Consider the following 14,964-nt stretch of genomic DNA (forward strand, 5'->3'; position numbering starts at 1 on the left):
CATCCTAAGTACTCCGGACAGAGGTGTACCCTTCAAACCAAGTTTGTTGTACGGGTGTAGTGTCATAGTGTGGGTTACGATGTGCTCTTAATTGCATTACATTATTACCATTAATGATCTGATTCTATACTTTATGTTTACAATAGATATGATGCAAGATTTGACTGCAATCTGTCCACAACAACGAAGTTTGTCGAGTATTGGATGCCATTACTTGGTCCAGTATCTTCGGGGGCACCCATCTTCAATGAACAAAATCAAATTGTGGCAGTTCACTCCTTTCAACTTCAGAACATGCAGTTTGGTATTCATGTCTCACACATCAAGAAATTTTTTAGTAGGATCTTTAATATCAAGGAGGATAAAAGTCTGAATGAAATTGTAGCTGGCCAGGCATGAAGTGCAGCAACACAGTTAGGCTTAGCATATGCGATTCCTGTCAATTTTAGTGGTCTGAAGTTCAAGTTGTTCTCTCTTGTCTCTGTTATTAAGCCGAAGGAAATGATCCAAAATTTCCGTGATGTATTTAGGGATGACTATAGTCAGGGCTGTTTTTATATTTTTTTTCTTTCTGATAAGTATTTGGACAGTGATTGTGAATTTAGTCACTTGTGTTATGTGGTTCATATCAAGTTTTGATGCAATGTACTACTCGACAAGTATTCGTAGCATTTGGGTGTTTATCAAATTTGTGGGAACCTGTTAGATTTTCACTATTAGTCTATTACACACATTCTACTATTGGGCATTTTGGATGACTTGTCATGTGTGTGGCTCAACAACCAGTCAGTTAAGATGCAATCAAGAATAATTGATGGATCTTACTTGGGCATTATCCTTTGAGAAATTCTACGGTTAGTTGAGTCTTTCGATTTTGCTAGTTCTAAGCATATTTATAGAGAAGCCAATGTGGCAGGCTTGTACCATAGCTCATTTGTATCCAATAGATTATAACATGAGAATACTAGTTGATAGTGATCCAGATGCTATTTCGAACATCTGTACTGATTCAAATCGTATACCATTTATCAGTACTATTTATCAATACAGCCTTGATCCTTTGAACAATACGGAGTAGTTCACTTAAGACATTACAAGATGTAGATTCCAACATCAAGACTCAACCTTGTCAATAATTGACCAACATTGGCTCTTGAATTAAATTTTGTCATATTGATCACAATAATAATAGTAGACCCTAATAAAAGGGTCTTCAATTAAGATACAGTGTAATAAACTAAATATTGACAACATTTTAAACACCAAAAATCACACACATATGTATATGCATTGAGTTGATTTTTATGAATCTAAAATGGTTCAATGTTGAAAATAATGTTATGACAGTGCCATAGATTTCATCCAAATTGGAAATTGAGTGCGACACAAATTTTATCAATCCTGCATCCAAGCTAATATCCGGCACATCACTATTAGTTACACCAAGGATGAACATCTCTATAATTATCTGTTATCACATATATTGATCGAAAATCCAAAGTTTCCTTTTCACATTTATGTACCAAACAGGCTATCCCAAATTTGCCAAGATTGCATTCAAATCATCCCCTTCGACGTTGAAAACTTTCTTAATTAACTTCTTAATGAGTGAAGTAGGAACACCAAATTGAATTCCTTGAATCTCTGAGGAATGGAGCGCCACAACTTGATATTTCTCAGTGAATAAGGGTGCACCATAAGATCCTGAACCAAACAGCGGCATCTAATACTCCACAGACTCTTTGGGTGAATGAAAATCAAGATACCTTGCTGGCTGCCTGCAAAAACAACATATCTATGTTTATATTACATTCAAGCTGAGTGATTGTATACGTGCAGATGCAAGTAGGATTAAATGGTTATTAGAAACTCACGAGACGTATCCTGTGGTGAAGGAAGATGGCAAAATGTAATCTACCAAAATTTCATCGCCTTCTTCTTTCAATATGATTCGGTTGTGAATGCTCCAAAGTCGTTCTCCTTTGTGCAGGATATTCTCACTGAATTCAACCATCGAAACACCTTGGAGCAAGTCGTTAACTTCCACTGCCAAAACAGCAAGATCATCCTCAATGCTTCCTCCCATAAAAAAATAGCCCTTCCTCGAAACATCATTAGCAAATATCACTTCTATACTCAACTTGGCACTAATTTCATCCCCTTTTTCTTGAAGTTGCCGACTACTTGCCGGAGTGTGTTAGTGGGATAAATGGCTGATCGCTAGGGGACTTCCCATCGTGTACATTATTTGCTGCATATCGTTTCAATATGGAGTCAACTCGGTCAAGTATTACAAATTTTGACAAACCCCTTAGGGCCTTAGGTCTCTTTGTCATATTGGGCCCCAATTGTCCAACTTATTGGACCGCACGCTCATCTTGACTCAGTGAACTAAGAACTGTTTTTATGTATCCAAATTATTTTTTATTGATTGTCTATCATATTTATTCAATTACTAGTTTTGTGCTTCGCAATGCTTGATTTATTTATTGAATTTTAAGATAAATTTTTAATCTGTATGTTAACTTTTAAAACATTATCATTGATACAAAATAAGTTAGGAATTGATGTGTTTTTGTGACGATTAAACTATGTAGTAGGCATGTCATGACTAATAATAATAATATTTGTAAAAAACATTTCTTGACCCGTAACTTGACATAATGACCGTTTCCGAAATGAGTCGTGACCTGACCCGATTGACAGATCTACCTACAGTAATAAATTATATTAGATTGTGAAATATATTATTTAATTGATTAGAATATATTATAAATAATGGATGTGATATATTTTGAACTAATTCCTTCATTTCAAAAAAATATTATGATACAAAAAATAAATTATATGATAATTTATTAGAGTAAATAATCTAATCATTTTTTGAATAAAACTATAATTCAATTTGGACATGTGAAATATTGATACTTTATTGAAAATAAAACTTTAAATTAACAATTTTATCCAAATTTGATTATAAATAGAATTCTAAACTAACTTTTTTATCCTACAAATTGAATTCTATAAAACTCTATCCTACGTGGCGCAACACTTGGCAAAAAGTTGGAAAGCCAAGTGTCGCTGTCTCGTCATCTGGCTAAAGGTTTAGCTTTATATATTAGTTATTATATGATATGATGATTATATGATATGTAATGTTAAAAACTTTTATTAAATTGGACTTTTCTTTCTTTTTTATTTTTTTATATTTTATATATATTTTTTTAACTAAACTAGACTTGTTATTATCGAATAGAACTCATTTATAATAAACTAAAATTATTTTTACTGAAGTGAATTTATTTTTACGTGGTTTTTATTTGACTACAAATTTAAAGCCTTGTTTTACCTTACTTATATAATTTTTGGTAAAATAATTTCAATTCGACAATAATAAGTAGAGCTCAATAAAAATAAATTGAGTTCAATAAAAAAATGTTAATCAGTAAAAAAAAAAAAAAAAAAGTAATGCTACACAAATATAGTAGTCCGTGCCTCCGTGGTAGAGAGTCAATGAAAATAAAAATAATTTTCAATCCAACGAAAAGTTAAGAACGAAAACTGAGTCAAACTAACTTTTTTTATTTTTTTGGAGGGCCTGAGCCAAACTAATTTAATTTTACTACTACATTCATTTCATATTATTTGTGGGATATAAATTATTCCAAAGTTGCATATAATATGTAACGAAGGTAATATTAAACCTCAAAAAAATAGAAACTTGAAGGGAGAAGGGGTACTTGCACCGTGCGGTTCACATACAGTTAAAACTAGGGGTGTCAAAAGCGCACCCGACTCGACCCGATCCTAAACTGATCCGAAAAAATATCCGATGAACTCGAGTGGACATAACAATTTATTATACACAAAGTATTGGGTGCAGCAAGCCGCACCCAATGTTTCATCAGTCGAGACTCAAGAAAGTATCAGATTATCGTCATCTTCTTGCCATGAAGAACAAGTTTTCACCCGATGACAAGTTAATGGAGGTTACGGCGAAGGAGAGCAGTGAGGTCATCCATGGCGGAAGAGAAAGAAAGCTTGGGATTCTCGGTTTATTTTGAAAAATGCCCAAAAATCGAATTGGGGCTTTCTTATGTGATGTATAATTGTTGAAATTGATTGTCCCATATGATTGTATGTTAGATTGTGAGCATTTTGATAACATATGCATGTATTTTGGTCGAGAAATGAGCAAGTTATGTTATGCCCATGACCTTAGTACGAGAACTTCAATGGAGGTTCCACCATTGTTATACATATATATTATCAAACAAATTATACATATCCCCCATTGGCTAGATGATATCCTCTATTGTCTATATAATATCATAGTTGGATGATATCCTCTATTAGCTATATGATATCGTTTATGATTGTGTCTATAATATCCTTTATTGACTGGATGATATCCTCTATTAGTTATATGATATTATATAGCCAATAAAGGATATCATCTAGCCAATATAGGATATCATCTAGCTAGTAGAAATATCATCCAGTCAATAAAGGATGTCATATAGTCAATAAAGGATGTCATCCAACCAATAAAGGATATCGTCCAGCTAATAGAATTATCATCCAGCCAATAAAGGATATCATATAGACAATAAAGGATATCATCCAATTAGTAGAGGATATCATCTAGCTTATAGAGTATATCATTGAGACAGTAGAAATATCATCCAGCCAATAAAGGATATCATCCAGTTAGTAAAGGATATCATCCAGCCAATAGAGGATACCATCCAACCAATAGAGGATATCATCCCGCCAATTGTGGATATTAAAAATGTGCATTTTGTCAGTACCTTCTCTTTATTAAAACTTGATGATGATTTATCGGATGCGGAGTATGCTAGTGTGATTGAAGCAAGTACTGTTCTTGCTTTGGGGATCCAAAATGCAAGAAAAGAAGATATAAGAGAATTGCACCGGATTTCGAGAGGGACCACCCACCCTTTTTTGCAACTATCGCCGGAGGATCTTGGAGGTTTGTCAAACCTTCCTCTTACGGAGTTCGATCCACCGAACACTCCGGTATCGCATCTCAGCTCTTTCAATTTTACTGACTTATTTAACTATGATGATAGTGCTAACAACAAGGAAAGAATAGGGAAGCAATAGGGCATCTCCCTCACTCTTGTGATGATGGTTCGGTTCGATATAGTGAGTCGGATCAAACGTGGGTGGAACGGAAGAGACTCAAAAGGCTCCATAGGTGGTCCGAGAAGGGAGAGTTCAACATATGGAGGAAGGATGGCAAAGGGAAGAGGAAATTTGCCTCAAAGGCACTCTCGGATCCAGACATGGCTCGTGAGCTAGGGGTCGAAATTGATGAGGATATTCTAAGGAGGGCAAAGAACAAAAGGCAACAAGAGTTTTCATCTTCATCATCTGAATCATTCAAGAGGCAAAAGAGTGAAGAGGTGACTTCCGCTCTAAGGGTTGTAGTGGATGACATAGACATTGACTTGCAAATTTCAATCTTTGAATCAGTGAGGATTTCTTTAAATGGTGAGGCGGCCGACTCAAAGAGGCCTACAAATGGAATATGAAAGTGGTGGCATGGAATTGTAAGGGCTTGAATGATCCACACTCCCTTGCAATTCCTTATCTAGTGTGGCTCTATCGATTTAAGTCACCTATGTTTTTGTTTATCTCGGAAACAAAAATGGATTTTGTTAATGCGGCCAATAAGCTATGTATGTTGTACCCTACTTCAATTTTTGGTTGTGACTCGGAAGGAAGTAGTGGAGGACTTTTAGTTTTAGGATGGTCTAGTAATGTAGTTGAATGCTTGTATGCTACTAAGAACTTTATCCTATGTAAAATATATGAAGCTAATTGAAGGTTTAAGTATGTCTTGTTTCTTTACGGTGAGCCTCAAGTAGAAAATAGGACAATTGTTTGGGAACAACTCCAATGGATATTGGAGGAGTTCAAAAATGTTCTAGTATTTAGAGATTTTAACCAAGTAGAAAGTGGAACCGACAAGATGGGAGGCACAAATCAAATTAGAGGCATTAACTCCTTCTTAGATTGGAGATTTAGTAGCAATGTCACGGAGGTCTCCTTCTTGGGACCAAGGTTCACTTGGAGTAATAAAAGGGATGGGAATGACCTTATTTTGGAAAGATTAGATCAAGCCTACATAACGGAAGAGTGGTTCCAACATTCACCGGATGGTATAGTACGTAGTGCATGAACCCATTATCTGTTCTGATCATGCAGCTATCACCTACAACTCAGAGAGGCTCTACACTAATTTTAATAGACCATACCAAATAGAGAATTGGTGCCTCCGCTTCCCGGAAATTAAGGAACTTGTGGAAAGGGATTGGAAGGTGGAAGTTCATGGTTCACCTATGTTCCAAGTGGCAAGGAAACTTTCAAGGGTAACAAAAAATTTGCAATATTGGTGTTTGGAAAACAAGAAGTTATGGGGTGTTAATTGGAGGAAAATCACAAAAAGAACTACATAACACAGGAATGAATATCAACTCGGTTAATGAAGGGGGAGGTTATATCAACCTCATAACTCAACTTGTACTAGAGAACCAACTAAGCTTTGAATTCTGGAAACAACGAATGAAGGCAAATTGGATCAAATTTGGTGATTGCTCGACCCCTACAATGTATAGGAAGGTAAAACAACGTCAGTTACACAATGAGATTGTAACTTTGAGGAATGAAAATGATACATGGGTGGAAGGGCTAAAGGAAGTGGAAGATGTGGTCCTAAACTCAATCAAAGAGGTTTACAAGCCAAATACTCAAAGCAATCATGGGGCGAACATTGATATACTCCTTAGGGAATTGGATATCCCTAGTCTCACAGACACTGATAGGGAATGGCTTGATAAGCCCTTCACAGACAAAGAAATAAAAAATGTTATGCTTAAGATCCACAGCTCTAAATCTCCTAGGCCAGATGAGTTCACTGCGGATTTCTTTCAGGTTTACTGAAAGGAGGTGGGACAATTATTAACGGAGAGTGTCCACCAATTCCTGAGGTCGGGGAATATGCTTAAGGAGTGGAACCAATCTCTATTGGTTTTAATTACAAAGGTAAAGGTGCCTGAGATTGCTAGCCAATTAAGGCCAATTAGCCTCTGTAACACGGTCTACAAGTGTATCTCGAAGTGTCTCGTTAATAGGCTAAAGGTTATCCTCCCAAACTTGATTTCAGAGAATCAGCATGCCTTTATTCCAGATAGGTACATGGAAGATAACATCCTCCTAAGCCACGAGCTAATGCTCCTTATTAATTCAAAAAAGGGCTCGAACTTTGCGGCTGTGAAGATTGATATGTCAAAAGTATATGACAGAGTAGATTGGCTCTTTCTGCTTAAGGTCCTACAAGCGTATGGGTTTTCAGAGCACTGGATTCAGATGATCTCAAAGTGAACTATAAGTTATAAAGCTATCATCGATAGGAAAGTGACAGAACACTTCTCACCAGAGTGTGGTCTAAGGCAAGGGGACCCCCTCTTCCCTTACCTTTTTATCTTCTGTATGGACATACTGTCAAGAATGTTAGGCCTAGCTGAGGATATTAACCAGTTTAAAGGTTTGAAGGTTTCTAGGAGATCTCCTTCCATCTTGCACCTATTCTTCGCTGATGATGCTATGCTCTTCTTTAAAGCAAATGAAAGGTCCTACACGTGCATAAGGGACATTCTTCTTAGGTTTGGTACAGCATCAGGTCAGCAGTTAAATCTACAGAATTCTTACGTCAAGTTCTCCCCGGGCGCAGATAATGGTATGAAATCAGAAATGAGAAGAATTCTGGCTCTAGCAGAAACTGATAATATAGGGACTCAATTGGGAGCCCCAATCGACATTCAAGGAAAGAAAAAGGATTCATATCAGTATCTGGTTGATAAGGTATCTAGGAAAATCATGTCCTGGGCCCCTATGAGGCTGTCACAAGCTGCAAAGCTGATCCTCATAAATATGGTTTTAGTTAGCATGTCAGCCCATGTTATGAAATGCCTTAAGCTTCCCCAAAGCATCACCAACAAACTGGACTCTCTCATTACTAGGTTCTGATGGTCCAAGAACGAGAATAGGAGTATGCACTGGGTAAGTAAGACTGTCGTCTAACTCCCTAAAAGCATGGGAGGTCTAGGAATCAGGAAGGCCTCAACTCTTAATGACGCCCTGCTATTCAAACAAGCAACAAGGATGCAATTGAATCCACAATTGTTGTTGTCAAAGGTACACAAAGGATTGCAGGCTTGTGGGTTATGTTCAATTGGCACACCCTATGTTCGCAAAGGGAATCCATCTATGGGAAGATCAAGCATCCAAAGGATTAAAGAGGTCTTTAGTCATGGGTTTGCTTGGAAAGCTGGTAACAGGAATAATATTAAGGCCATAATAAGCATGCCTTGGGTTAATGGAGACACACCTGTTGTTAACGCTAATCAAACTCTAGGGGCTGCAAGGAACTGGAAGGTTAGTGAGTTTATCGAGCTTGGAGACAGCTACCTGGAAAGCGGGAAAGATAAGGGATTGCTTTGAGTGGGAAAGTGCAAGGTCTATCTTAGCAATGAAACTTCCATCTACAAACAAAGATGACTTCATCTACTGGAAGTTCCACCCCTCGGGAAGATATACAGTTAAAATAGGCTATTACTTCCTTATGCGAGAACAAGAACCAGCAAGAGGAGGCCTTCATAACGATAAGGACCAAGATTTTATAAAGTTGATTTGGAGGTTGAATATCCAGCCGAAATGGAAGATCTTTTTGTGGAAGCTCTACCACAATGGAATTGCTGTAAAGGTTAATTTGGCTAATAGGGGTATTCCTGTGGATGAAACGTGTGGCTACTGTGGGGAGAATCCCGAAGATAGCCAACATCTCTTTAGATTATGTATTCTAGCAAAAGAAGTCTAGGGGCATAGCATCCTGGCAATTTGCTTTAACTCTACTGGGTTCGACTCATTGAGAGATTGGATCCAATCATTTATCCTGTTGTTTCATAGCGAGGATGGTAAGAATGGTCCCCGTTGTACCTTGTTTATAGAAACTCTTTGGGGAATTTGGAAAACAGGGAATGCAAGGTGTTACAATGGTAAGAATGGGGGAAGAAGCTTGGTTAAGGAATTCATCGACCAAGCAATGAGCGACCATAGACATTTGCACATAGGGAAGAACGACAATATGGGATTATGGAGGAGGAACGGGATGGAAATCTACCCCCTCCAGGTTTCAATCATGTCCAGTTGGGACAAACAAAAGAGGGCTTTGAAAGCTTCATGGTATGTGTGGATGGTTCTTGGGATAAAAAGACCAAGAGGGCAGGGATTGGTTGGTTTGTCATAGGAAATGGACTAACAATGACAACAGGGGAAGGAGGTAAACATGGAGCTGCGAACTCAACCCTTCATTGTGAAGCTTGGGCATGCTTGGAAGGGATGAAGTGGGCTCAGACACAGGGCAAACGGGGTATCCTTATGATTCAATCGCCCTCATCAACAACCTTAAAAATGACAGCGGTAAGGACTTGGAGATTTCATGGACGGTAAGTGAGCTAAAAGAGATGGGTGCTTCCTAAAGGTGTCAAGATACCAAGTTAGTAGGGCGAATGATATTGCTAGGAACTGCTGCATGAATATGCTTAATTATTTTTAGTTTAAGTTGTACGTCCCTTTGCTATTGTCAAAAAAAAAAAAAACACTTATTATATCATGTATTAGTTTTATTTATAAAATTTATTATATTATGTAACAATGAACATTTACGCATATAAAAATGAACATTAAAATATTACATATTCATGACACTAAATGTTCATTTGTATATTATTAAATATTTTACAATTAACATATTTTAATATTTTTATGTTATTAGCTTTTAGATATGGAGTACTTAGTTTTTAATTGAAAGATGTTTTTTTTCATTGGTCAATGAATAAATTTGCAACTGATACGTTAACCGCTATAGGTTATTTTAATGCTCCATTAATAAATGTTCGTTTTTACAACCATTAAAGAAAATGTTCATTTAAAAAATATTAAATGTTCAATAATAAAATTAAAGTTTGCCAATTACAATTTTGAAATTCCTCTGTTCAATATGCTAGTCCCCATCGCCATCCCAAATCAGTTCAAGCCGCCATGCTTTCTACTCCATGCGATGGAATTTCATCTTCCACATCTACTTCTACTCCATGTAATCAAAACCTTCCTTTAAATCTCTGCTTTCAATACACTTACCGTAGCCATAACCACGACTACCAGGCCACCATAATCACAATTGTTGCCACTAGAAGCGCGGCCGAAACTGGCACTAAATTTATTTCAAAGATCCGAGATTCTTTATACAAATCGAGTGTTTTAAAGTGATTTTTGAGTTTTTACCAGAGTTTATACTGCAGACGGGTCGAGTTATAGAATGTCGCCGGATCGGAGAAGAGAGAATGGCGGTGAAATCGCTAGAAATGGACGCACTATGCTATAGTTAGAGTTGATAAAGATAGATAGATATATAATTTGGGGATAAGATGTTGTGATAGTTGCTATAATTTGTAGGGGGGATAAAGGATGGGAGAGATGTATGTAGTGAGAAATGGTGTAGGGTTATACAGTGGGGGAGGGGGTATAGGGACTTCTACCTACCCTAGAGTGTAGGTAAAAATTTGTAGGTGTTAAGCCTATTATTGTATAGCTAATGGGCCAGTGTTATCATCCCTTTATATATATACATGTTCATACGGTAATACAACTAAGGAAATTCAATTCCCGACAAGGTATTAGAGCTAGGCCCACGATCTCATGATTGGGGTCTTAATGGCTAAAGTATAATGGCCAAAAATTATAGACATCTCACATGTGAGGGGGAGTGTTGAGCCCATGAACAACCCACATGTGAACATTCTCTTGGCCCACATTAAAAAAAAAAAAAAAAAAGACTAAAGAGGGAGTGTAGTGGTGATGGAATCCCACACTGAAAGAATTCAAGAGCTACCACCACTATATAATACTATGGGACTACTCCCTCATTGCCATATAATTTTGAGGTGGAACCTCCTTGGTCTTGTAAAGTGGTGGACTTACACTTTCCCGTAACGGGTGTGGCCCAAACTCGTATTTAACAGATTTATAGGTCGTTCATGTGACTTGTGATATAGGTAGTATTGATCATACATATATTAGTGCATTGATATTACCTGGGAAATTCTGCATTCACCACTGGTTTTTAAGACAAGCAGATTAAAAATTTGATCAACTATATATGTCAACGGGATAAGGCTAGTATTCACAAAATTACAACTGATAAAACTCTGTTTAGTTTTCACATCTTGTTCTATTTTCTCCTCATTTTCTGAGCAACATCTTATGAGTTATGATAGATGATATATGAAGTTAACTTCTTGGTTTCGGCTTTTGGTTCATCTAAGAGGAACTAGTATGTGATTCAACTATATGTATCTTCCTTTTAAGTTTTAACTGATAAGGAAAACAAAAAAATTGTCAAAAGAGTTCCTCACATTCTTCTCACTTTAGGCAGGTTTTTTTAGCCATTTTCAAAACCATATATATGTACACAAAATCATTCACTGCCCTAATTCATTCATTCCCCTAAGCTAAAAAATTTGTATCAAAAATCAATATCAGTACTTTTCGATGTTGGTCTGCCTTTGTGTCTAGAGTTTGTATACCGCGGAAAATTCAATGATGTGTCCACTAAACTTTCTCCTTCACCCCAATCCTCTGGAATGTCCTGAAACTTACCTTTGTTGTTGTCCCTAAAATCGAACCCCTCCTCTGCATCACTGCTCATGCTTCTGAATGTATGCTGAGATACTGAAGAATTAAGGTGGCTTAAGCTGTCAGGAGTAATGTGGCTGACTTCTGACATGGATTTTCCGGGGGGTGGAGGCTTGAAGAATAAGCAAACCACCGCGATGTCATCAGTTCGCGAGGATGGGAACCTGCTCTTCCAGGCACGAACTGCATGTGTTGCTAGGAACTTTGCTGCATGGGATCGCTTCCTTGCTGCTGAGACTATTTTTACTACCTCAAAGTTTGTAAGCACATCCCACACCTGAAAAATATTGTATAACCTTAGTAACATACCACACATGTAGCAAGCATACTTCATGTTCCACGTGATTCATAAATTATAAGTCACATCTGATTCTGATGGTCAAAATTATAAATCACTATTTTTGACCTGAAATAATCAGTCACATCTGATTCTGATGGTCAAAATTCAAAGTCGAGGATATAAAACTATGGTTATTAATTTACAGTGTGAAATATCTTTGTAAAAATCACAAGTTTTATTTTTATAGGTATAAGTGAAGTTTATTAGGCTAGATGTAACAAAAAATAAGGAGCAAAGCAGTAAGAACATGTAAGGTTTCTTACCCCATCAGTTGCAAGGACAATGAATTCATCTTGTTCAGTCAATTGATGGTAGAAGACTTGAGGGGTAGAACTAAGACCATAATCTTTAAGACAGAAATCACCAAATGCTCTAGTCATGGCGAGTCCGGGGCTATCTTCATCAGGCAGCCATAATCTAAGAACATGAGACTCCTCTTCAAGAGAAAAAACTCGACCACTACAACTCCTCACCCTTTCGGCTTCCCTTGGAAGGCTTGGCTTCAAGTCTACCGTTAATTGGACTGGTATTACTTGCCCTTTGTCCCCTCGTGTGCACATAACTGCACGCGAATCCCCCAAGTTTCCGATTATTAGATGATCTCCCTACAACAAGGGCAAAACTAGCATAGTTTTACTACATAGACATGTATAATAAACTTGTTTCCATGATCATATTAATTTTGCATTGCTTTTGTTTATTAAACGGATGTAAAAGTCATATAAAAGTGCAAAATCAAACTATGCTAGACAAAATCAAACCACTAATGTATGATCATGCTCTAGCCAAGTTTTTTTGTTTAAAAACTAAACAATATCGATGAATGATAAAACTTTAACCAAGAAAATCAACCTGTTTGACAAAACCAAATTATGCTAGACAAAATCAAACTAGTATGAAAGTGCAAAACTAAAGTATGCTAGACAAAATCAAACTAATTAATGTATGATCCATTTTTTTAACAAAAAATATCGATTAATAATAAAGTATAACCAAGAAAATCAACCTGTTTGACAACCGTTACAGCCGTTGTACCACTACAATAGCTCTCAATTGTAGGGTCGCGGCTGAGCTCTTTATCCACTTCTCTAAACGACCTCAAAAGGCCAGCCTTCCACAATTGTACCACATCAGAATTATCTACGTCGTGGTGGTTATCAAAAGTCTTGCCGTTGCTAGGATATGGTTGTAGCAATGCACCATCTTCATCCTCGAAAAGTGCATCGATATCACTCGTGCTATGGCCTTTCATATGGAGAAGCTTATGAGCAGTGGAGAGCTTAATTGGTAGCTGATCGCGGACAATACGAGCTACCTTGTGACCACTCGGTCCATGCCCGTCGAACACCCCACAAAAGAACACATCTTTTTCACCACCAAAGTCCTGAAACCACCATATTAAAATTTAGCACATTATAATGTTAATTATGCTAGTACAGAGTTGTCTAATGCTCCATTTTTTGTACTTTATATATATATATATATTTACGTGCCCCCTTTCACCATCTTTTGTAATTTATATGTTAGATGAAATACATGCATGATATGTTGTGATCTTGTTACATTCGTCTCCATGTACATACATAATACATACATGTGTATATTTGGTGATACTCATAAAGCATACAAAACATACATTGTTTATAAATAAAATTTGTTTTTCCTTTCAACTTATTTATTTTTTACCATATGATATTACGTATATATTTAGTGGTACTGTTGGAAGATGAATGATGAAAATTGGAGAACACAATAGATATTACCTAATTATAAGTTTCAAATCAATAGCTAGCTGAATTTGATTTTTAATGGTAAATTGGCTTTAGTAACTAAAAATTAGTGTCAAATTCATTGAAACATCCTATGTTTCAAATTTTATGCTGTTTTTGATGTACTTGACAAGTTGAGTTCGTTTAAACATAAATTAGTCGTTCCCAATATTCGGTGACAATGTTAATTTAATATTAATCAGATTTCTTATTTTTAAATGTAGACTCAATTACACTTGTAAAAATTTTTTTTAAAAAAAAATCAATTTATTGCGTAGAGAACCACAAGAAGGGTGATAGAAACGTGATGGAAGCTTTAATCACCTAAGCTATCACTCACTATTAGCAATTTTGTAACACATTATATTATCATGTTGATTTGTTTGACTTACTCAAATGTGTTTTTATTAGCTTAAAAATAAAGCATTCAACTTAAATATATACCTTTAAAAGTCAAAGTGGCTAACAAGTTATGTAATAACTATGATTTTTCAGTTGTTTCACTTTAACCTGTGCGTTTTTCAACACACGGCTTTGACCATTAATTTTATAATAGTATAATTATAAAATAATTTTTAAAAATTACATAACTTGAAAATATAAATTGAGCCAATTCAAATAAGACTCAAATTAACTGCTCCATCGACCGATCGGACCCCGGGACACCTGCCGACTATATATTTCATTATGTATAAATATCAAATGATGGTTAAAGTGGATGAGTGAATAGTGTTTTAAGTCAAAGTGAAACAGGTGAAAAATCATAGGAAGTATTTATTTCTTTCGGTACAAAAATCACATTATAGACGGATGGAGAATATAAGCAGAATAGTCAATAATTACTCCGTAAATAAAACTTTTGAAGATTACCTCCCAAACTGTCATGGCATCTTGATTGATTCCTTTCTTCCCTTGTGTAGTTGCCATTGAAATATAAGTAGAAGAACCATGTAGTCTAATTGAAGCTCCATATTCTCCTTCAATTACATGATCTTCATGTTCATATTCATGTTCATAATAAGTAGCAATATTTCGATCTCCATAATCCCCTTCTTTGCTACAACATGCTCCCAT

At 36.2% G+C, this 14,964-nt stretch overlaps 3 protein-coding genes across 3 annotated transcripts; 2 read left to right on the forward strand and 1 right to left on the reverse strand.

Annotated features, from left to right (window-relative positions):
* The first annotated feature begins 7,536 nt into the window (after window positions 1-7,536).
* Window positions 7,537-8,055, forward strand: LOC145617117 (uncharacterized). Its single transcript, XM_081671803.1, has one exon. The coding sequence runs from the start codon at window positions 7,537-7,539 to the stop codon at window positions 8,053-8,055; it is 519 nt and encodes a 172-aa protein (XP_081527929.1).
* Window positions 8,056-8,557: 502 nt separating this feature from the next.
* LOC145617118 (uncharacterized) lies at window positions 8,558-9,334 on the forward strand. The gene is made up of 2 exons (XM_081671804.1): window positions 8,558-8,882; window positions 9,063-9,334. The coding sequence occupies exons 1-2, from the start codon at window positions 8,558-8,560 to the stop codon at window positions 9,332-9,334; spliced, it is 597 nt and encodes a 198-aa protein (XP_081527930.1).
* Window positions 9,335-11,611: 2,277 nt separating this feature from the next.
* On the reverse strand, window positions 11,612-14,964 carry LOC145617119 (putative protein phosphatase 2C 65). Its single transcript, XM_081671805.1, has 4 exons — window positions 14,761-14,964; window positions 13,128-13,505; window positions 12,385-12,726; window positions 11,612-12,058 (listed from the first exon to the last, which is right to left on the reverse strand). The coding sequence occupies exons 1-4, from the start codon at window positions 14,962-14,964 to the stop codon at window positions 11,612-11,614; spliced, it is 1,371 nt and encodes a 456-aa protein (XP_081527931.1).

Source organism: Chenopodium album, chromosome 26 (genome assembly GCF_948465745.1).
Source record: "Chenopodium album chromosome 26, dcCheAlbu1.1, whole genome shotgun sequence".
Classification (NCBI taxonomy): domain Eukaryota; kingdom Viridiplantae; phylum Streptophyta; class Magnoliopsida; order Caryophyllales; family Amaranthaceae; genus Chenopodium; species Chenopodium album.